The sequence below is a fragment of the Microcebus murinus genome, chromosome 18, assembly GCF_040939455.1.
Source record: "Microcebus murinus isolate Inina chromosome 18, M.murinus_Inina_mat1.0, whole genome shotgun sequence".
Taxonomy (NCBI): Eukaryota; Metazoa; Chordata; class Mammalia; order Primates; family Cheirogaleidae; genus Microcebus; species Microcebus murinus.
The window spans coordinates 19,339,060-19,362,177 of record NC_134121.1 but is presented as its reverse complement, the minus strand read 5'-3'; the positions used below and the strand labels follow the sequence as shown (position 1 = coordinate 19,362,177).

General features: G+C 40.2%; 2 protein-coding genes across 8 annotated transcripts in view; one reads left to right on the top strand and one right to left on the bottom strand.

The window, feature by feature from the left end:
- The window catches only part of SMYD4 (SET and MYND domain containing 4), a 41,474-nt gene extending 20,725 nt beyond the window's left edge, over positions 1-20,749 (bottom strand). For 2 of the 7 annotated variants that reach the window (XM_012740763.3, XM_012740771.3), the window contains exons 1-4: positions 20,151-20,749; positions 17,952-18,097; positions 6,793-6,937; positions 2,206-2,295 (exon numbers count right to left, since the gene is read on the bottom strand). In XM_012740763.3, coding sequence (XP_012596217.2) covers positions 2,206-2,295; positions 6,793-6,937; positions 17,952-18,085 — 369 coding nt within the window. In that variant the 5' untranslated portion in view covers positions 18,086-18,097; positions 20,151-20,749. Of the gene's footprint in view, positions 1-2,205; positions 2,296-6,792; positions 6,938-15,367; positions 15,626-17,951; positions 18,098-18,858; positions 19,050-20,150 lie in introns of those variants that run through there. The other 5 variants (XM_075994265.1, XM_012740766.3, XM_012740767.3 and 2 more) reach the window with 5 other exon arrangements.
- Positions 20,750-20,889: 140 nt separating this feature from the next.
- The window catches only part of RPA1 (replication protein A1), a 62,632-nt gene continuing 60,403 nt past the window's right edge, over positions 20,890-23,118 (top strand). The window contains exon 1 of the mRNA XM_020280832.2: positions 20,890-21,007. Coding sequence (XP_020136421.2) covers positions 20,975-21,007 — 33 coding nt within the window. The 5' untranslated portion in view covers positions 20,890-20,974. The remainder of the gene's footprint in view (positions 21,008-23,118) is intronic.

Here is a 23,118-nt window from a genome sequence, read left to right as displayed (position 1 = left end):
TTTTTATATATATATCAGTTGGCCAATTAATTTCTTTCTATTTATAGTAGAGACGGGGTCTCGCTCTTGCTCAGGCTGGTTTTGAACTCCTGACCTTGAGCAATCCGCCCGCCTCGGCCTCCCAAGAGCTAGGATTACAGGCGTGAGCCACAGCGCCCGGCCTGAGGACATTATTTTTAATTGTTCTTATTAAATATTTCTATTTTTTGTTTTGTTTTTGAGACAAGAGTCTCGCTCTGTCGCCCTAGCTAGAGTGCAGTAGCATGATGATAACTCACTGCAACCTCAAACTCCTGAGCTCAAGCGATCCTCCTGCCTCAGCCTCCCGAGTAGCTGGTACTATAGGCATGCACCACCATGCCCGGCTAATTTTTGTATTTTTAGTAAAGATGGGGTCTTGCTCTTGGTCAGGCTGGTCTCAAACTCCTGAGCTCAACTGATCCTCCTGCCTCGGCCTCCCAGAGTGCTAGGATTATAGGCATGAGCCACCACACCCAGTCAATATTTCTATTTTTAAGGAAAAAAAGGCTTACAGATAGAAGAATTATAGTATAGTGATCAAGAGAGCCGACTTTGAAGCCAAACAGATCTGCATTCAAATACTGACTCTGCCTCTTACTAGATGCATGACCTTGTGCAAGGGACTTAATTTCTAAGTTTCTTAATTTTCTTATCTGAAAAACAGGGATGACAATACCTCAAAGACTTGTTATAAGGATGAAATAAAGTAATATATCTAGAATGCTGAAAGGAGTGCCTGGAACATAGTATGTGCTCAATGAATGGTAATTATTATAAGAAGGAAATCAGAAACAACCAATATAGGAAAGTTATTATATAACAACAATATATTATATATAGGAATCACATATATATTATACATAGGAATTATATATATATATATAAAAAATACATATATATAGGAAAGTTTTGCAAATTCTTTTAATCATTGTCCTCAGTAGTCCAACACTTTCTCACTTGGGGCCTACAGTTAGATTCTTGCGATTTGCTATTAGTCTGAAGGACAGTAAGTGTGAATCTGTTACCATTCCAGTAGTTCTTAATTCTAGGGTATAATTCTAGGGTATAATTTCTATGGAATCCTGAAATGCCATGTACCAAAATGGCATTTTAGAACTTGTCCTTTGACCTCTCTAATACAAATTTCAGATGCCTCAGAAGTATCTTCCTAAAACATTAATCTGATTTTGGTCATTTCCTATTTTAAAAACTCCAATGACACAGTTCTCAACATTTCTTCTGTTACCACAATTAGGAGATGAGAAGAATGCCACTTATAGAAAGCCTTCCTCATAGCCATACACAAGGCATTTCAGGGTACCTTTTACTTTCCCATCACTCACGATGCTTATTAGGGTGAGCTATATTATAATATTATATAGTATAGTATGGCATACTATACTATATAATATTATACTATAGTATATAGTATACTATAATATAGTATACTATAATATTATACTATATATATACACTATATATACTATATATAATACAGTATAATATAATATTATAGTATAATATACTATAATATTATACTATAATATTATAGCATAATATTGGACAAACAAACACAACACATACTCACTAATAATTGGGAGCTAAACGATGGATACACATGGGTTCAAAGGGTTGTAAAAGGACATTAATACTAAGAAGGGGGGAAGGTGGGAGGGAGGTGGGGGCTAAAAACTTACCTACTGGGTACAATGAACACTATTCTGATGATGGGCATACTAAAAGCCCCAACTCAACTATTATACAAGCTATCCATGTAACAAAAAACATCTGTATCCCCTTAATATTTTATAATAAAAAACAAACATTTCAAACACTAAAAATAATAAAAAAACAAACAAGTAAATATTCTTTGCAAACACTTGGAACCTGAAATATTATCAGCAACATATTGCACAGCTGATATCCACACTGAGCACTGCTGGCCCCCTTGGATGTAGTCCATGCCCCTGTGGAATGTACCATAGCTCTTTCTTGTCAACCAACACGACCCTGCATGGTCACCTATGATGGGTGAAATGAATCAGGATAAAGAAACAGATTTCAATGTGCTTCCAATTCACCCGGCTGCAGCATGGCCTGGGTTTAGTGTTCTAAGAAAGCAGCAGAGATGCAGGCCTAGTCCTCCAGATCCTCTCCAATCACATCAGGCATCCTGACACTCACCTCATACTGACCCAGGTGGAAGAGGGCTGCAGAGCGATTAGCGTAACACAATGAAATGTCCTCAGTGTTAGGCTTTGAATGTGATACTCCCTGCAAAACAATGAACTGGTTAAAGGTGTAAATGGAAACTAGTATCTCTAAAGTATACTTTTCAGATATAGAGGCCCTACTACTGAAGCCTGTGTGAAATTGGGAAAGTTACTGAACCTGTTCGCTTCAGCAGCTTCGGCTTCATTTTTAACTACCTTAAAGCAAAGCTGTGGAGATCAAGTGAGGAAATAAATATTCAAAGCACTTTGAAGATAGCAACATCAGACACGGCTTCAACTGTAAACAATACCGAAATGAAAAACTGAGGAAAATATTTGCAAGCATAATCCTAACTATAACAGAGGGTGAGCGGCACAAATAGAAATTCCCAAAAGAACAAACACAATTAATATGTGGAAAACAAATGTTAATCCAAACATGAATAGCCAAATATGTGAAAATAAAGCAAAAAAGGGATACTTTTTTTCTATCATCAAATAAATGGGCAAGGACTAATAATAACCATAAAGGTGGCATTTCAATTACTGGAGAAAAGATGGGGATTAATCAATGAAGAGTATTGGGATAAGTAGGCAGACACTAGGGAGAGCTGGCTCTATATATGATAAACCTTTCACTGGATAAATTCCAAATGGATCCAACTCTTAACATAAAAAAAGGAACTATAAGAGCACTGGAAGAAACTACAGAAATAGTCTAAAGCAATATTGAAGGAATCCCTAACTATGACACAAATCCTGAGGTCATAAACGGGTAATAAATATCACCACATGAAAATAAAAAATATCTTCATGGCAAAAACTAATAAAAGCAATATCAAAAGGCAAACACTGGCCTGGAAAAAACATTTGCAACTCATGATACAGGCAAAGAGCTATTAATAATTTCTTTACTTTATTAAGAGTTCCTACAGATCAATAAGATGACAACCAATAAATCAATAGGAAAATAAGCAAATGACAGGAACAGTTCTTATGAGAAATACAAATAGCTCTTAAACATATGAAAAAATGCTCAACTTCATTCATAATCAATAAAATGCAAATTAAAATTGTACTGAGATATCATTTTTTACCTCTCAGATTGACAAAAATAAAATTGATAGCACACCGAATTGGCAAAGGAGTAGAATAATGGGCACTGTCATTCTGTTAGTGGGAGTGTATGGTCTCATGATTATGGAGTGAAATTTAGCAACACATATCAAAATCTTATATATATATATATACATATTTTATATACATACAAAATCTCCATCGACCCAGCAGTTCCTCTTCTAGGAATTTATCCTATAGATATAATCACCCTAGAGATATGTGCAAAATGACATACATGCAAAATTTCTCATCATAGTATTATTTGAAATAGCAAAAGACAGGAAACAAACGTTGATCTATAGGACACTGGTTAAATTTTTTTTTTTTTTGAGACAGAGTCTCACTCTCTCATCTGAGCTAGAGTGTCATGGTGTCAGCCTAGCTCACAGCAACCTCAAACTCCTGGGCTCAAGCGATTCTCCTGCCTTAGCCTCCTGAATAGCTGAGATTACAGGCCCGCACTACCACACCCGGCTAATTTTTATATTTTTAGTAGATATGGGGTTTCGCTCTTGCTCAGGCTGGTCTTGAATTCCTGACCTCAAGCAATCCTCTTGCCTTGGCCTCCCAGAGTGCTAGGATTACAGGCATGAGCCACCACGCCCAGCCGATACTCGTTAAATAAATCATGATACATCTGTTTAATGGATGTATCTTTCTTTTTATGAAAAAGAATGAGGAAACTATGTATTGATGTGGAATGATCTTCAAGCTATTATTGTTAAGTGAAAAAAGTATGGGGCTAAACAGTATATAGAGAATGTTATCATTTATATAAAAAGAGGGTGTGGGCCAGGCGCGGTGGCTCACGCCTGTAATCCTAGCACTCTGGGATGCCGAGGTGGGCGGATTGCTTGAGGTCAGGAGTTCAAAACCAGCCTGAGCAAGAGAGAGACCCTGTCTCTACTATAAATAGAAAGAAATTAATTGGTTAACTAATATATATAGAAAAAATTAGCTGGGCATGGTGGCACATGCCTGTAGTCCTAGCTACTCGGGAGGCTGAGGCAGTATTGCTTGAGCCCAGGAGTTTGAGGTTGCTGTGAGCTAGGCTGATGCCACGGCACTCTAGCTTGTGCAACAAAGAGAGACTCTGTCTCAAAAAAAAAGAAAAAAAAAAAAAAAAAGAGGGTGTGAGTGCAGGAGTGGAAGATTCTTGGTATTTATTTATATATGCCTGAAATACCTCTGGAAAGACACATTTAACAGTGATAGCTTATGGGGATGGGAAATGGGGTGGCCAGGGGACTTAGTCTACACTGTATACTCTTGTAACTTCTGAAATCTAACTATGTGAACATATTTCTTTCTCAAAAGTAAATACATATAATCATAATAAAACCATGATAATAACTGGTATTGCCTAGGATATGGAGAACTGAACATTCCCATACTATGCTAACTAGTTAACTAGTTATTTCCTAGAGAACAATTGAACATCAGGTACCAAAGGCCTTAAAAAATACACTCTCTTTGACCCAGCAATTACCCTTCTAGTAATTTATCCTAAGGAATAATCAGATGTATAAAAATATTTACATAGAAAGATGCTTATTGCAGCATCATGATACCAAACAATTTGCCAACATTGAAAGATGTTAAATCAAGCACAGTTCTTCTCTGTAATGGAACACTAAGCCAGCCATAAAAAATCATGTTCTAGTCGAAAATTTAATAACATGAGAAAATGGGCACAATAAATTGTTGAGGGGAAAAAAGCAGGTTACAAGATGGTAAGTGCAGCATTATCCCAATTTTGTAAAAGAAAAACATATTTTCAGAGGAAAAAGTCTGGCTGAATGGATATAAACAAAAATGTTAACAGTGCCTATCACTGGTTATGAGATTTTTTTTTTTTACTCTTTATGCTTCTCTATGTTTTCCAAAGTAAACATATATTACTTTTACAATCAGACAAAACAACAAATATTATTTTAAAAAAGAAAGAAAATAGCAGCTTTCTAGCAAATTGCAAAGTATCATAATCACCAAAATACTAGCTTCATGAAATAGGAAGGAGCATATCCTTTCATATCCAGAGAAAATCTTAATTTTTTGGTCAGATTTCACTTTCTGTTTCACTTGTTTTCCTTGAATAACTTTCTATGTGATCACATTTATGATGCACATGTATAACAGTGAAGAGATTAGTTCTGAAAAAGAACTATTAAGCCATTTATCACTGGATCATTACATCTAATGGATTTTAATCCTTCAGCAATCACTAAAGCTTATATTATTTAGCTAAATACTTATTATAACACTACAAAGCAGGGATTTTTTTATCAGCTGTAGAAGCTGCTGTTGTAGGTGTGATCATTTCTGGAAAATTAATTCCATACTTTAAACATAAGCCTGTTAAAGATTCGGAGTAGGGGAACACCCTTCAAATTTATACTCGTTCTTTTAATACACAAGATCACAGATCTGGTGCAATGAACTGATATATTCTTGCTTTAAGCTCATGCAAATCTCTTAAAAGCTATGGAAGGAAGTCTCTCAGGGGATCTTGTTCTAGTTCCTACTACGGAAGCAGGACAGGAATAATAATAGATTGATGACTGATGAATGAGTGGTCAGTAAAAAAATAAGTAAAAATAAAAAAAGAGTAATAGATTGTTGTTGTTGTTGTTTTTTTTTGAGACAGAGTCTCACTTTGTTGCTGAGGCTAGAGTGAGTGCCGTGGCATCAGCCTAGCTCACAGCGACCTCAAACTCCTGGGCTCGAGCAATTCTGCTGCCTCAGCCTCCCGAGTAGCTGGGACTACAGGCATGCGCCACCATGCCCGGCTAATTTTTTCTATATATTTTCAGTTGGTCAATTAATTTCTTTCTATTTTTAGTAGAGACGGGGTCTTGCTCAGGCTGGTTTTGAACTCCCGACCTTGAGCAAACTGCCCGCCTCGGCCTCCCAGAGCGCTAGGATTACAGGCGTGAGCCACCACGTCCGGCCCTACTAATATTAGTATGTTCACTGACAACCTTCAAAATGAAGTTCAATAGGGCTGTGGCCAATAAGTTTATCTTCCCTTCTAATTTAATCTAAGTCATACCTGTCATAAGGTAACATTGTGGCTAACTAAAATCTAGCCGTTCTCTAAATTAGGACTATCAAACTAATGGCTTCCTCTGACAAAAACCACATACCATTCAATGAGAACCGACAGACATGGGCAAGGCAGGGTAAGGGGCCAACAAGCCAAGCCTATTGCTACAAGGTCTCTGAAGGAATATGGGAATTGAAGTTTATTGATGAAGTTCAGGACATATAAACTACCCTTTGTTTTAGAATACAACCAACAGCAGAATTCTGCCAGTTTTTTCAAATCCATTCACAAATTATAGACAAAGAGATAACACTGACTATGAAATCTAGCAATATGGCCTCTATCTCCTGAAGAAATACGCATTGTTAAATTACTGAGCTGGGAGTGTTTTACCTTAGAATATAGCACAGCAGCTCCTGCATAATCTTTCTCTTGAAATTTTTTGTTTCCTTCTTCTCTGTAGAAAAGGGGAGCTCCAGGATCCTTTCCCACCAAGTAACCTCTAGAAAGTCTTTTTAAAAATATCTCATCCTCAGGTCTTCATGAAGAAAGGAGAACACAAAAAAAGCAGAAATTTGTTATTTCAAGAAAAGCTCTAAACCATCGCATTTGAAACAAAGTATGCTTATAAAACACTGGAACAGAATGTATGTGTTGTGTCACGTGACTAGAGGAAAACTATCTCATGGTCTCAGAGACATAAGGACCAGAATCTCTATTCTGAGGACTGAGTGCTAATTTTTTTTTAATTTCAAAATATTAATGGGGGGGGCACATGTTTCTGTTACATGGATACCTTACATAATGCTTAAATCAGGGCTTTTACGGTGCCTGTCACCAGAATAGTGTTGTCATTGTACTGATTTTTTGTTCTTTTTTTTTGAAACAAAGTCTCACTCTGTTGCCCTGGCTGGAGTGCCATGGCATCAGCCTAGCTCACAGCAACCTCAAACTCCTGGGTTCAAGCGATCCTCCTACCTCAGCCTCCCAAGCAGCTGGGACTACAGGCATGCGCCACCATGCCCGGCTAATTTTTTCTATATATTTTCAGTTGGCCAATTAATTTCTTTCTATTTTTAGTAGAGATGGAGTCTCACTCTTGCTCAGGCTCATTTAGAACTCTTGACCTCGAGTGATCCGCCTGCCTTGGCCTCCCAGAGTGTTAGGATTACAAGCATGAGGCACTGCGCTCGGCCTAATTTTTTATTCTTTATCTCATAATTACTGGCCAATGTACCATCCTTTGGATCATACTTCATAAAGATATTTGGTGTGGAGAAAGACATAATACATGGAGTCCTTGCACCGAGGAGTAGTCTCCATTTAAACTGTGTTGTTGACTGAGTGGCTGACAGGGAGGAGAGAGAGACAAGAGATACTGGGAATCTGTTATAAAGTAAATGTAGTAAAATGTTAACATCTGGGGAATCTGGAAGAAGGATATGTTACATAGTAAATCTTTGTACTATTTTTTTTTTTTTTTTTTTGAGACAGAGTCTCGCTTTGTTGCACAGGCTAGAGTGAGTACCGTGGCATTAGCCTAGCTCACAGCAACCTCAAACTCCTGGGCTCAAGCGATCCTCCTGCCTCAGCCTCCCGAGTAGCTGGGACTACAGGCATGTGCCACCATGCCCGGCTAGTTTTTCCTATGTATATTAGTTGGCCAATTAATTTCTTTCTATTTATAGTAGAGACGGGGTCTCGCTCTTGCTCAGGCTGGTTTTGAACTCCCGACCTCGAGCAATCCGCCCGCCTCGGCCTCCCAGAGAGCTAAGATTACAGGCGTGAGCCACCGCACCCGGCCATCTTTGTACTATTTTTGCAAGTAAGTCTGAAATTATTTCAAACTGAAAAGTTTTAAAAAGTAAGTATACAGGCCAGAGCAGGGTGGCTCACGCCTGTAATCCTAGCACTCTGTGCATATACACACAATGACCAATCCAGCTTTCGTGATACATAATCATTGAAAGACTCAAAGTTCTGCAGCTGTTGTGCTTTGTGGCAACAAAAGTGGACGGAACATACCCCCATGTACATCCTCCTGAAAAATGTATTGCACAAAAGCAAGCATTTTTGCCTTGTTGTCAACATCAGTAGATTTGTCAACCTGGATTGTGTACCACGGTGATTCATTAATCCTCTCTAACAAGTGTGCCTCAATATCCTCTGCTATTTCAATAATTCATCTGGTTATGGTGCTAGCTGAAAGAGGAACACGTGCCACCTTTTGAACTGCAGCCTCCTAAAAGTTTACAGCAAATGTCCTTAGTAGCAGGTAGGATCAACTCTTCGCCAACAGTGAAGGGCTTCTTAGCTTTAGCATGTTGTTAGTCACTAAGAATGATGCTCTCAGTGCAGACACATTGATGAAGTGGTGGCTTTCAATAATTGCTTCTATTCTTCGTGTTCTCATTTTTTTTTTCTTTCGAGAAACTCCAAAGGCTTGTTTTTTAATTCAGAGTGCTTGATCTCCATGTGGCAAAGCAGTTTTGAAAGTCTCATGGCTTCCTTGGATAGCCAGTTGCCACGTATAATGTAGTTTTCATTTTGTTGGCAGCCTCAAGAGTCCTCTGCTGTCTCATCATTGGGTCTTTCCCCCTTTTCAAAGAAGCTCTCCAATGATGTCTGGTTTTTACCCATTTTTGCTAGGGTTAGCTTGTGGGCTTACCAAAACTGTGACTGAGACAAGTGTGCAGTGTGGGGAAAGAGGCCTGGAAGTGGTAAATAAAATAACGGGTGGGCCACACACCGACTAAAATAAGAGTCAGATTCTGCCACCAGATACAGCTGTATAATTGAAGTACATCAACTCACTTGCCACTGTAAAGCCTGCCACCAGATGCAGCTTTACAAATGAAGATGCTCACTTGCCAAAAAAAAAACCCTGCTACCAGATATAGCTTAATTGTCACTTGCTACTCACTGATAGGGTTTTGTTTTTTTTTTTTTTTTTTGAGACAGAGTCTCACTTTATTGCCCAGGCTAGAGTGAGTGCCCTGGCATCAGCCTAGCTCACAGCAACCTCAATCTCCTGGGCTCAAGCAATCCTACTGCCTCAGCCTCCCGAGTAGCTGGGACCACAGGCATGCACCACCATGCCTGGCTAATTTTTTCTATATATATATTTTTTAGTTGGTCAATTAATTTCTTTCTATTTTTAGTAGAGACGGGGTCTCACTCTTGCTCAGGCTGGTTTCAAACTCCTGACCTTGAACAATCCGCCCACCTCGGCCTCCCAGAGTGCTAGGATTACAGGCGTGAGCCACCGCGCCCAGCCTACTGATAAGGTTTTGATACGAGTCTGCAAGCAACTGATCATGGTCTCTGTGCAGTCAAACCTCTCTGCTAATGGTAATCTGTATTTGCAGCTGCTCCCCAGTGCTAGCATCTCTGCCTCAGCTCCACCTCAGACCATCAGGCATTAGACTCTCACAAGGAGCACACAACCTAAATCCTTCGCATGTGCAGTTTACAGTAGGGTTTGGGCTCCTATGAGAATCTAATGATGCTGCTGATCTGACAGTAGGTGGAGCTCAGGCAGTGATGTGAGCAATGGGGAATGGCTGTAAATACAGATGAAGCTTTGCCTACTTGTCTGCCGTTCGCCTCCTGCTGCGCAGCCCAGTTCCTAACAGGCCAGGAACGGGTACCAGTCCCCTGCCTGGGGGTTGGGGACTACAGCTGTATATAATAAAATTAATGTGGTTGATCTAATATATAAATATACAAACATAGATACATATACTCACAAAAAAGAATACACCTTTTTTCCAATAAGAGATACTATAGAATAACATAGACTATAGTCCTTGACTATAATGTCATATAAAGTAAAATATGAATAACAAAATCGGAAACAAAAATGGTATGGAAACCAAACATTCTCTTAAACAATTCTTGGGTCAAAGAAGAAATCATAATCAAAACTGCAGAATGTTTATAAGTGTTTTTCAAATTTTTGTTCATAAAGACCCACAATAATACCTTTTACATTGTGACTTGGTATGATGCTTCTGTATATGTACACATCAAAATTTTAGAAGACATTATTTATCTTTGCTATGTATAAAGTAAAAACAAAGTTAATATCAACTATGATTTTATTAGTATTTAAATATAGAAAAATCATGAATAACACAAAAAAGAAAAATTAGGAAAGATTTTATTTAATTCAAAAGGTGTGCTTGCTTATTCTAAATTTACTGCTGTCCAGAACATTTGAAGATAATACTCCACGCATATCTGGTACACCATCAAGCCTGTTCTATTTTTGTTTTGTTTTAAATTAAGTTAAACTGAAAAATCCTAGATCAGACAAAAAGGTTGTAGTGAGCAGCAATAATAGCAACTTTTCTTGCCTAAAAATAGATATTTTTTAATCTTTATCCAAAATGATGATGGACTCAATATTTTGTAATTGTTCTTCAGTGTAATTAGGAAGCTGTAATAATTCATTCTTTTTTCCATGGACCAAGTTTAATTCAGTAATTGACTTACAGAGTTTTGAAAAGCAAATGGATGTCTATTCAGTTTTTTTTGTTTCAAATTTTCTTCTGGAATCTTATGATAAAATTTGATGGCCAGGCACAGTGGCTCATGCCTGTTATCCCAGCACTTTGGGAGGCCAAGGTGGGAGGATTGCTTGAGGTGAGGAGCTCGAGACCAGTCTGGGCAACATAGTGAGACCGTGCCTCTATAAAAAAAAATAATAATTTTTCAAAAATTTAAAAAATAGGGCTGGGCATTGTGGCTCATGCTGGTTATCCCAGCACTGTGGGAGGCCAAGTGAGGAAGATTGCTTGATGACAGGAGTTCAAGACCACCCTGGACAACATTGTGAGAGCCCATCTCTACAAAAAATAAAAAAATTAGCCAGGTGTAGTGGCACATGCCTGTAGTTCTAGCTACTTGGGAGGCTGAGGTTGGAGGATCATTTGAACCCAGGAGTTGGAGGTTACTTGCAGTAAGCTATAATTATGGTACTGCACTCCAGCTTGGTAACGGAGCAAAACTCCATCTCTTTAAAAATAAATTTTTAAAAAAATATTGTAGTAAAATATATATAACATAAAATTTACCATTTTAGGCATACAGTTCAGTGGTATTAAGTCACAATACTGTGCAACTATCATTGCTATCCATTTCCAGAACTTTTTCATCATTCAAATTGAAAATCCATACCCATTAAACAATAACTCCTCACATTCCTCCACCCAGCCCATGCTAATCTCTATTCTACTTTCTGTCTCTATGAATTTGCCTATTCTAGGTACTTCATAAGTGGAATACAATATTTGTCTTTTTTTTTTTTTTTTAAAGGCAGGGTCTCACTCTGTTGCCCAGGCTGGAGTGCAGTGGCATAATCAAAGCTCACTGCAGCCTTGAATTCCTGGGCTCAAGCAATTCTCCCACCTCAGCCTCCTGAGTAGCTGGGACTACAGACGAATGTTACTGTGCTTGGCTCCCACTCCTTTTTATGCCTGAATATCCCACTGTATGTAATGCTACAGTTGATCTACCATTCATCTGTTGATGGACATTTGGATTATTTCCACATTTGGGTATCATGAATAATGCTGCTGTGAACACTGATGTGCAAATATTTACTCAAGTTCCACTTTCAATTCTTTTGGATAGAAACTCACAAGTGTGATTGCTGGATCATATAATTTCATGTTTAAACTTTTTTTTGTGTGTGTGAGACAGAGTCTCGCTTTGTTGCCCAGGCTAGAGTGAGTGCCGTGGCGTCAACCAAGCTCACAGCAACCTCAAACTCTTGGGCTCAAGCAATCCAATCCTGTCTCAGCCTCCCTAGTAGCTGGGACTACAGGCATGCGCCATCATGCCCGGCTAATTTTTCTATTTTTATATATTAGTTGGCCAATTAATTTCTTTCTATTTATAGTAGAGACGGGGTCTTGCTCAGGCTGGTTTCGAACTCCTGACCTTGAGCAATCCACCCGCCTCAGCCTCCCAGAGTGCTAGGATTACAGGCGTGAGCCACCATGCCCGACCATGTTTAAACTTTTGAGGAACCACCATGCCATTTTCCACAGTGGCTGTGCCATTTTACATTTCTACTAGCAATGCACAAAGGTTCCAATTTCTCCACATCCTCTTCAACACTGTTTTCATCTGAGTTTTTTTTTTGACAATAGCTCTCCTAATAGGTGTGAAGTGGTATCTTATTGTGGCTTTGGCGTGCATTTCCCTGATGATTAATGATGTTGGGCATCTTTTCATGTGCTTATGGGCTATTTGTATATCTCCTTTGGAGAAATGTTAATTCAAGTCCTTTGCCTACTTTTTTTTTTTTTTTTTTTTGAGACAGAGTCTCGCTTTCTTGCCTAGGCTAGAGTGAGTGCCTTGGCGTCAGCCTAGCTCACAGCAACCTCAAACTCCTGGGCTCAAGCAATCCTCCTGCCTCAGCCTCCCGAGTAGCTGGGACTACAGGCACGAGCCACCATGCCCGGCTGTGCCTACTTTTTAATTGGATTTTTTTGTTGTAGAGTTGTAGGATTTCTTTATATAATATATTCTTGGTATTAATCCCTTATCAGATGTATGATTTTCAAATATTATCAATAGTTCTTACTTTACAGGTTGTCTTTTTATTCTCTTGATAGTATCCATTTATGCATAAAAGTTTAAATTTTTTTTTTTTTTTTGAGATAGGGTCTTGCTCTGTCATCCTGGCTAGAATGCAGTGGCATCTTCATAGCTCACTGCAACTTCAAACTCCTGGGCTCAAGGAATCCTTGTGTCTCAGCCTCCCAAATAGCTGGGACTACATACATACACACACCACCACACCTGGCTAAGTTTTCTATTTTTAGTAGAGATAGGGTCTTGCTCTTGCTCAGGCTGGACTCAGACTCCTGACTTCAAGCAATCTCCCTCCTTAGCCTCTCAAAGTGCTAGGATTATATGTGTGAGCCACTGCGCCTGGCCACAAAAGTTTTTAATTTCGAAGAATAGTTTATCTATTTTTTTCTTTTGTTGCTTGTGCTTTTGGTGTCATATCCAAGAAATAATTGCTAAATCCAATGTCATGAAGATTTTCCCCTATGTTTTTAAAGAATTTCACAGTTTTAGCTCTTAACTTTAGGTCTTTGATCCATTTTCAGTTAATTTTCATATATGGTATAAATTTAAGGTCCAACTTTAGCCTTTTGCATGTAGACTGACAGAAAGAACTAATTTCCTTCTTCCTTCAACCTTGCCTTCTTTCTCTCAAGCCCTAGAGAAGTAAAGCTTCTCACAGAGTCAGTGGCAAAGGAAAAAGTCTCAGCTCCAGCCCCAAGGTAGTATGGAGAAGAGTGAGACTGGAAATAATAGCTTAATAACTGGCACATATCCATATATACACATTTTTTTTCCCTGAACCATTTAGCAATAAGTGCAGCCACCATAGAAGTTCACCATGAAATATTAACAGGCCTAAAAATAAGGATATTCTCCTATATTGCCACAGTATCATTATCACTAAGAAATTATATATATAAATTAGGGCAACTTCTTTAGCAGGGCATATACTATAAATTTATGGTAAATGTCCTCAATGGCTATCACTATTCAATACTGTATTGGAGATCTAGCTAATGCTATGAAAATTAAAAAGTAAAGTAAGCGGTACAAATACTGGAAAGGACGATTACTATTTGCAGATATAGTTACTTAAGCTCAAAAATCCAAGTGGGTTGGCACAACAACAAAATAATGTGAAAGTACAGTTAAGTGGCCAGTTACGATAAAAAATTCCTACCTTTTATTTACACCAGCAACCCTCAATTAGAGAATGTAATGGAGGGAAAAGGCTTGTTCACAATAACAACAAAAACCTTACAACAAATAAGAATAAATCTAACAGGAAATGTGTAAGACCTATATGAAGAAAACTATAAAAGTTTACTTAAGGACATAAAAGAAGCCCTAAATAAATGGGAAGACATACCCTTTACTTGGATTATGAAATTTAATCTTATAAAGATGTCAGGTCTCCCTAAATGAATCTATAAATCCAACATAATCCCAATCAAAAACTCAACAACATTTTTCATAGAACTTGACAAGCCAACTCTAAAGTTCACAAGGGGGAAATGTATACAAAAAAGTGAAGGTATTATTGAGAAAGAAGAGTGACTGTATGTGTGCGCGGGAATTTGGCCTAACCGAGAGCAAAACTTCTTTAGGATTAGAGACTTCCCTGCTTTTGAGTGCTCCTTACTCCTACTTCAGGCAATTCTCAGTGAGGAAACCATTCCTTGAGGTTGAAGTAGGGCTGACCTTAATTTCATAATAAGGTTGGTATGTGACATAGACCTGGCCAATCAGAGGAGCCCCACATTTTTGGCCGAAAAGATGTACATGTGATCCAAATTAGGCTGATCTGAGACCAACTCAGAAGTTTTCTGCTAAAACTCTCCAGAAAGATAGCCTCTTTCCCTGGGGATATTAAGCTATCAGGCTGTGCCCAGGGCTTTGAATGGGGATAGTGCCCACCAGATGGAAAGAATCTGTCTGACAGATGAAGAAATACAATCTGATGACATTCTCTGAGCCCCTGGATACAATCCAGCCTGAAAACAGATCTGCCTTTGAACATCCTGGTTTCATAGCAATACATTTCATAATTTGAGCTGGGTTTCTGTTACTTGAAATTGAAAGAGTTCTAAAATTATACCATAATGTCATAGTAATTAAAACTCTTCGGTTTTGCTACAGATAAAAGAGCTTAGAAACAAATTTATGGATAAGTAGGAATTTAATTTTAATAACTGTAGCATTTGGAGGCACTGGGAAAAGGATTGGCCATCCACTATATGCAGTAGAAAAAATTATCTGGGAAAAAAGTGAGCATACTCCCTCACATTGTACACAAAATTAATTGCAGATATGTCTGTATATCATAACATCATGTTGTACACCTTAAATATATATAATTTTTTTTTTGAGACAAGAGTCTTACTTTGTGTCCTGGCTTGAGTGTAGTGGCACAATCATAGCTCACTGCAGTCTCAAACTCCTGGGCTCAAGTGATCCTTCTGTCTCAGCCTTCTGAGTAACTGGGACTATAGGCTTGGGCAGCAATGCCCGGAAAATTTTTCTATTTTCAGTAGAGATGGGGTATGGCTCTTGCTAAGGCTGGTCTCAAACTCCTGAGCTCGAGTGATCCTCCTGCCTTGGGCTCCCAAAGTGCTAGGATTACAGGTGTGAGCTACTGTGCCTGGCCAAATATATATAATTATTTGTCAATTATACTTCAATAAAGCTGAAAAAAAAATTGCAGATGGATTAGAGAGACAAAACAGAAAACTACCAAAAAAGTCAGCAGAAATTAAAGAGTATTTTTATGAAACTGGCATAGAGTAAACCATCCGAAGCAAGACACATAACCCAGAAGCTATAAAAGAAAATGACAGATATGGCTGTATAAAAGGTAAAACAAACTGGGCCCAATGACACATTACTCAGGAGGCTGAGGCAGGAGGATGGCTTGAGCCCAGAAACTCAAGGCCAGCCTAGGAAAACAGTGAGACCCAATCTCTTATGAAAAGAAAGAAAAAATTTTAATTAAAAAAATGTGAAGTTAAAATATATACGCACAATTTATATACAATGAAAGACATTGTAAATAAGGTGAAAAAGGCAAAAAAAGATAAACAGCAGACAGGGAGAAAAATTAGTAACACATATAGCAAAGAATTACATAGCTGGACTATGAAGGTCTTCTATGAATTAATAAAAAACAGACAACCCACTAGAAAAATGGGCAAGGAACACAAATAAGCAATTCATAGAAAAAATGCAAATGGGCTGTAATGTCAGAAAAAGAGCATTACTTTACTAGTAATCAGAAAATGCAAATTAAAATGAGATTTCTTTTTGTACTTAAGGTTGGCAAAATTAATGACTATTGCTTTCTAATGTTGGTGAGGATATGGGAAAGTGATTTTCATACACTGTTCATGGTAAATTGGTAAAGCCTTTTTGGAAGGCAATTTGGCAGTGTCTATTCAATTTAAAATGCTCGTAACCATTGATGAAGCAGTTCCTGGTCTAAGAATCTTATCTTAATTTCTCAAGTGTATATTCAAAAACATATATAAAGATTGTTCATTGCAGCATTGTTTGTAACAGTAAAGAAACCCCCAAACAATTGGAAATAACTGCCCATAAGTAGGGAAAAGAATAACTAAATTGTGGCACAATTATACTAGCAATATCATGTAGTTGTTAAGATTAAGGTGTGATATTGGAAAAAATCTTAAAAAATACATATAATATAATCTAACAGAGAATAAAGAAAAAGATACATGCATATTTATATACAAACGTATGAGAATAAATAAAAAGGATTTAAAAGGTCTAAAATTGTGGTAACTTATGTGAAAGAAAGTGAGGAGAAGGGTAAAGGGGAAACTTTCATGTTTTACTACATTAAATATTGTTTCAATCTTTTACAATGAGAATGTTTTTGTATCTTATATTCATAAAAGAGAAAAATAACAAGCATAAAAAGCATAAGCCTCATTGTACCAAGTACCTGAACTGGCAAGGCTCAAAACTGAACTCGTTAGTTCAATCAACTAATAACTGAGTGTCTACTAAGTGCCAGGCACTGTGCTAGTTCCTGGCACAAAGATAAAGATGTCAACCTTGAATTTGAAAGATGTGTTTGTAAGGCCGGGCGCTGTGGCTCACGCCTGTAATCCTAGCTCTTGGGAGGCCGAGGCGGGCGGATTGCTCAAGGTCAGGAGTTCGAAACCAGCCTGAGCAAGAGCGAGACCCCGTCTCTACTATAAATAGAAAGAAATTAATTGGCCAACTGATATATATAAAAAAAATTAGCCGGGCATAGTGGCGCATGCCTGTAGTCCCAGCTACTCGGGAGGCTGAGGCAGAAGGATCACTGGAGCCCAGGAGTTGGAGGTTGCTGTGAGCTAGGCTGATACCATGGCACTCACTCTAGCCTGGACAACAAAGCGAGACTCTGTCTCAAAAAAAAAAAAAAAAAAAAAAAAAAAGATGTGTTTGTAGATCTATGTGTGTGTGTCCATACACACACACAAATATGTATACAGTTCTCATTTATGTCATATTTGAGCACTAATATGAGCCAGTCACTGAGAACTTTATATACATCACCAAACTGTCATTCAATGTTTATTGAACTCTTATTTTTTCAACTGCACTGTTTTTGTCTACAGAAGGACAAAAAAATATAGACATGGTTCCTGCCCTCATGAGATTTACAATTTAGTGGTGAAGATAGATATTAATTAGATAATTATGCAAATAAAGGAAAATTACACAGGTGTTGTAAATGTATAAAAAGTAAAGAAGACCCAGCTGAGGCTCAGGGAAAGCTTTAGTTAATCCTGAAGGATGAACAGAAGTTAATTAGTTCACAGGGCACGCTGCAGTGGATAGGAACGGGGAACAGCATTTCAGGCATTTTTCATCAAAAAGAGATATTACTTCAGAGCAAATGACAAAAGAGAACATTCTCCAGATCAAAATATCCCTGGTTGAAGCTTCCATTCACTTACTGAAGAAGCGAAGAGGAAAGGAGAAAGACATCACTCAAAGTCTTTGCTGTAGAAATTGCGAGCCGAACGGATATCGGGAGTAAAGACCACTTCTCAAGTAGGTATGATTTCCACTCATCCACAGGCAGATCCATGCCACTTTAGATCTATAAAAATGAATAAGAAAACAGGAATTCAGATTTCTACAAATGCGCAATTTTAGAAATCAAGATTTCATTCACTCAAACATGAAGCAATAAAATCAATTCTTGTAGTTTTTTTTTTCCTGTAGTTTATATGCTGAGGAAGGATCTATATTCTTTCACACCCAGTCACTCAACATCCTTTTTTAAAATTTTATTTTATTTATTTATTTTAGAGACAGAGTCTTGACAGAGTCTCACTTTGTTGCCCAGGCTAGAGCGAGTGCCGTGCCATCAGCCGAGCTCACAGCAACCTCAATCTCCTGGGCTCAAGCGATCCTCCTGCCTCAACCTCCCGAGTAGCTAGGACTACAGGCACGCGCCACCGTGCCTGGGTAATTTTTTGTATGTATAATTTTAGTTGGTCAATTAATTTCTTTCTATTTTTAGTAGAGACGGGGTCTCGCTCAGGCTGGTTTCGAACTCCTGACCTCAAGTAATCTGCCCACTTCGGCCTCTCAGAGTGCTAGGATTACAGGTGTGAGCCACCATGCCCGGCCTCAACATCTTTTCATTGAGAAATACATATTGAAAGCCTACTTTGTTCCAGGCACCATGCTAGGTAATGGTTATACAAAGATGAATCACATGAGACAGCCACCATCCCTGTCCTCTTAGACCTCCCTCTACTCCCGTTGCTCAAGTCCGAAACCAGAGACATGCCAGACTTTTCTTTTTCACGCATCCCAGCATCTATCACATTAACAAATATTTCTATCTCTTACTTAGTTCAATGTTCTCTTTCAATCTGAGGTCATTCCTTCAGTTCAAGCTGTCACCATCTCTTGTCTGGCATTTTCTTTAAGAGACAGGGTCTGTTCTGTCTCTTGGGCTGGAGTGCAGTGGCCCGATCATAGCTCACTATAACCTCAAACTCTGGGCTCAAGAGATCCTCCCGCCTCAGTTTCCCAAGTAGCTAGGATTACAGGCATGCACCATCACATTTGGATAATTAAAAAAAAATTTTTTTTTTTTTTTGTAGAGATGGGGTGTTGCTTTGTTGTTCAGGTTGGTCTGAACTCTTGGGTTCAAGTGATCCTCCCGCCTCCGGCTCCTAAAATGCTGGGATTACAGGTGTGAGCCATTGTGCCCGTCCTGGGATTCTTTCCAAAGTGTCTTAACTAGTCTCCATGCCCTCAGCCCCACTCCACCCTTTCTTTTTTTTCTTTTTTTTTTTGAGACATGGTCTCAATCTGTTGCGTGGGCTAGAGTACAGTGGCATCATCATAGCTTACTGCAACCTCAAACTCCAGGGCTCAAGCAATGCTCCTGTCACAGCCTCTCCAGTAGTTGGGACTACAGGTATGCGCACCCCCACCCTGAGCTATTTTTTTGTATTTTTTTTTTTTTTTTTTTTTTTTTTTTTTTTTTTTTTTGAGACAGAGTCTCGCTTTGTTGCCCAGGCTAGAGTGAGTGCCGTGGCGTCAGCCTAGCTCACAGCAACCTCAAACTCCTGGGCTCGAGTGATCCTACTGCCTCAGCCTCCCGGGTAGCTGGGACTACAGGCATGCACCACCATGCCCGGCTAATTTTTTTTTTTTTTATATATATATCAGTTGGCCAATTAATTTCTTTCTATTTATAGTAGAGACGGGGTCTCACTCTTGCTCAGGCTGGTTTCGAACTCCTGACCTTGAGCAATCCGCCCGCCTCGGCCTCCCAAGAGCTAGGATTACAGGCGTGAGCCACAGCGCCCGGCCTTTTTTGTATTTTTTTAAGAGACAGGATCTATGTCGCTCAGGACGGTCTTGAACTCCCGGCCTCAAGCAATCCTCCTGCCACCCCCTCCCAAAATGCTGGAGGGATAAGAGAGTCACCTGCACCCGGCCTCACTACCCCCTATTCTTTTAATGCACCTGACATTTCGACAGATGTCAGTCCTGTGCCTTAAAACTTCATCAATATTCCTCCTAGCATATAGGGAAGCCCAGTACAAATCCGTCATTATTTGACCCTTGGCTTAATTTTTAATTCTCAAGTCCCACTTCTTCCTCCGTATCCTAACATAGTGACTTACTCATTGCTATCCTCAGCTTGCCAGACCATTTCATCTCTTCAGTTGTTTTGGTATAGCCTATTCATGTCTCCAGGAACATCCCTACCCTCATCTGGAGTCCACCTGACAAACTTCCACACATCCTTCGACTTGGTTCAAATGGCACCTCCTCCAGGAAGCCTTACTTGATTTTCCATTTGTGATTCCAGCAGACTTGGGCCCTGTACCACGTCTACCTTGAATCAGAGCTACTTACAGCAGAAACCCCCTCGACAGACTGCGCTCTCCTCTGAGGGCGGGGACCGGGTCTTATCTGCTTTTAGAGGCCCCCGCGGTACCAAGCTCGCGGCTTGGCACGAGCAGGAGGTCAGCACAGGGTTGCTGACGGACCCAAGTCGCTGCTCGGACTATTTTTAGCAGCAGAGCTATCAGGCACACTCTCTAACCCTCGTGTGGGTTACCAGTCCGTCTCTCCGCCAAAGACCGAGCTGGATACACTCCCAGGGTCCGCACCGAAGGCTCCCGGAACTGGGCCACTGGCGCCCTCAGCCGCATCCGCTTCAGCCTCGGCGCGCCCCGCGGCTGGGCGCCCCGCCCGCCCGGCTCAGCCACCCCGTGACTAGGCCTTGAACCCCGCCTCGTGCAGGTCACGTGGGGCCTCTCGCCGCGTCTCGGCCAATGCGGTGGCTGCTCAGCTCCTAGGCCCGCCCCCCGTGCGGCGCGCACGTAAGGGGCGTGGGTGGCGCGCGCAACTGCTCGGCCAATGGTTGTGCAGCGCGCGGGACCCCGGTAGTGAAGGTTGGGCTGCCGAGGTGCCAGAGCGCGGGAGTTAGTGCGGCGGAGCCATGGTCGGCCAACTGAGCGAGGGGGCCATCGCGGTGAGGATACGCCCGAGAGTCCGGGCCGGCCGGCCAGGGTGGCAGTGGGCCCGGAGCTGTGCGGAGTGGAGAAGGGGGAGGGAGCGGGGAGAACCTAAGAGGAAGAGATGGAGGGAGGCGGTGGGGGAGCCGCTGGAGTTCTCTCTAGTTTCATCACCTTCTCCTCTTCCTAATTCCCGTGATTGTCTCTTAAACATGCTCACGTTTTTCCTACTTAAGACGACAAAACAAACGCTTCCGCTCCCCCCCCCCCCCCCCCGTCTCCCACCTGCAGCCACTCTTTGGGTCTCTTCCCTTCCCCCACGCACAGCCAAACTTCTCTAGAGTCGTCCGTTTCCAGGTATTTCATTTTCTCACCTCCCATTAACTCTTTAACCCGCTCCAATCAGGCATCCCACTGATCGCTGTAGAAAGAACTGTGGTCCAAGTTACCAGTGGCCTGCAAGTCGCTAAATCCAACAGTCACTTTTCAGTTTTAAGACATAACCTGAGTTCTCAGCAGCGTTGGAGCCTGTTGAGCATTGCCTCGTTCTGGGAACACCCTCTTCTTTTGGTTTCAGTGGCTCAGTTTCGTTGGTCTTTCCCCGTCTTCTCTGCGGGGCCCTCTTTGTAAATTTTTGTTGGCTTGAGGCTCAGCTGTAGGCCCTCTTCCCCCAAGGCAATTTCATTGTCATCTATGTCAGTTGCTCATAAATTTATTTGTTCCGAGCCACCTTTTCTCTAAAGGACAAACTTCTACAATCTGCCTGCCTACTGGATAACGTCTCAAAGGCATCTTAAATTCAACATATCCCAAAGCAAATCCGTTATCTTCCCAAGTCTTGGCTTCTTGAAGTTCTCCACCTGGATGAATGGCACCGTTATCTGTTAAGTTGTGCTAGCCAAAAATTGAGAAATCATTCTTCCTACATTCTCCATCACTCTGGGTGTCTGGTCTATCACCAAGCGAAGTATATTTTACCTCCACATGAATCTCTTAAATTCATTTACTTCTCTCCATCCACACTGGCACCTTCATTCCTTCCCTGGATAGCGCACATCTACTCACATTTACTCAGCATATGCTCCTCCTACTACTCCCATTTTAGCATATTCCCACTTGCTCTCTCCTTTTCAGCCTTTTTTTTTTTTTTTTTTTGAGACAAGAGTCTCGGTTTGTTGTCCAGGCTAGAGTGAGTGCCCTGGCGTCAGCCTAGCTCACAGCAACCTCACACTCCTGGGCTTGAGCGATCCTTCTGCCTCAGCCTCCCGAGTAGCTGGGACTACAGGCATGCGCCACCATGCCCGGCTAATTTTTTTTTTATATATATATCAGTTGGCCAATTAATTTCTTTCTATTTATAGTAGAGACGGGGTCTTGCTCTTGCTCAGGCTGGTTTTGAACTTCTGACCTTGAGCAATCCGCCCGCCTCAGCCTCCCAAGAGCTAGGATTACAGGCGTGAGCCACAGCGCCCGGCCTAGCCTTTTTTTTTAAATTTAAATTTCTGGCATCTTCCATATTCTTGCCTTCCACAGGGCCTTTTGAATATTCTTTCCCTCTGCCTGCTGCCGGAGTGGTTCTTCACTTACCCCCTCACTGGCTAACATAATTTTCAAATCTCAGCTCTTTTATTACTTCCTAAGACTTCCCTTACTAGGCTAAGCCCTTTTATTTTGATACTCTAATTCCTGTTCATTCACTTATTAGAAGTTACTTTGGGCAAGATACTAAACTCTGTTTTCTTTTGTAAAATGAGGGTAATGATACCTAGTATGTATTATGTAAGGTTAGTGGGAGGATTAAGTGAGGTATTACACTTAAAGTTCTTTATGCACTGCCTGATACATAGTAAATGCTCAGTATATGTTACCCATTGTTAATTATAGGTATAATTTTACATTTATTTGTTGTTGATTTGATTAATATCAGTTACTTTCTGTCTCCCCCACTAAATCCTAAATTCCGTTAGGCCCTCAATCTTGTGTGGGTTTTTTTCTTTGCTCAGCATAGAATCACGAATACCTGGAGCAGTGTTGGCAAATTTTAGGTGGCAAATAAACGTTTGCTAGTTGCATAAGTGAATGAGGCAGTGGGAAGAAAGGAAAAGGTGGATGGGGAAGAAAGGCAGCT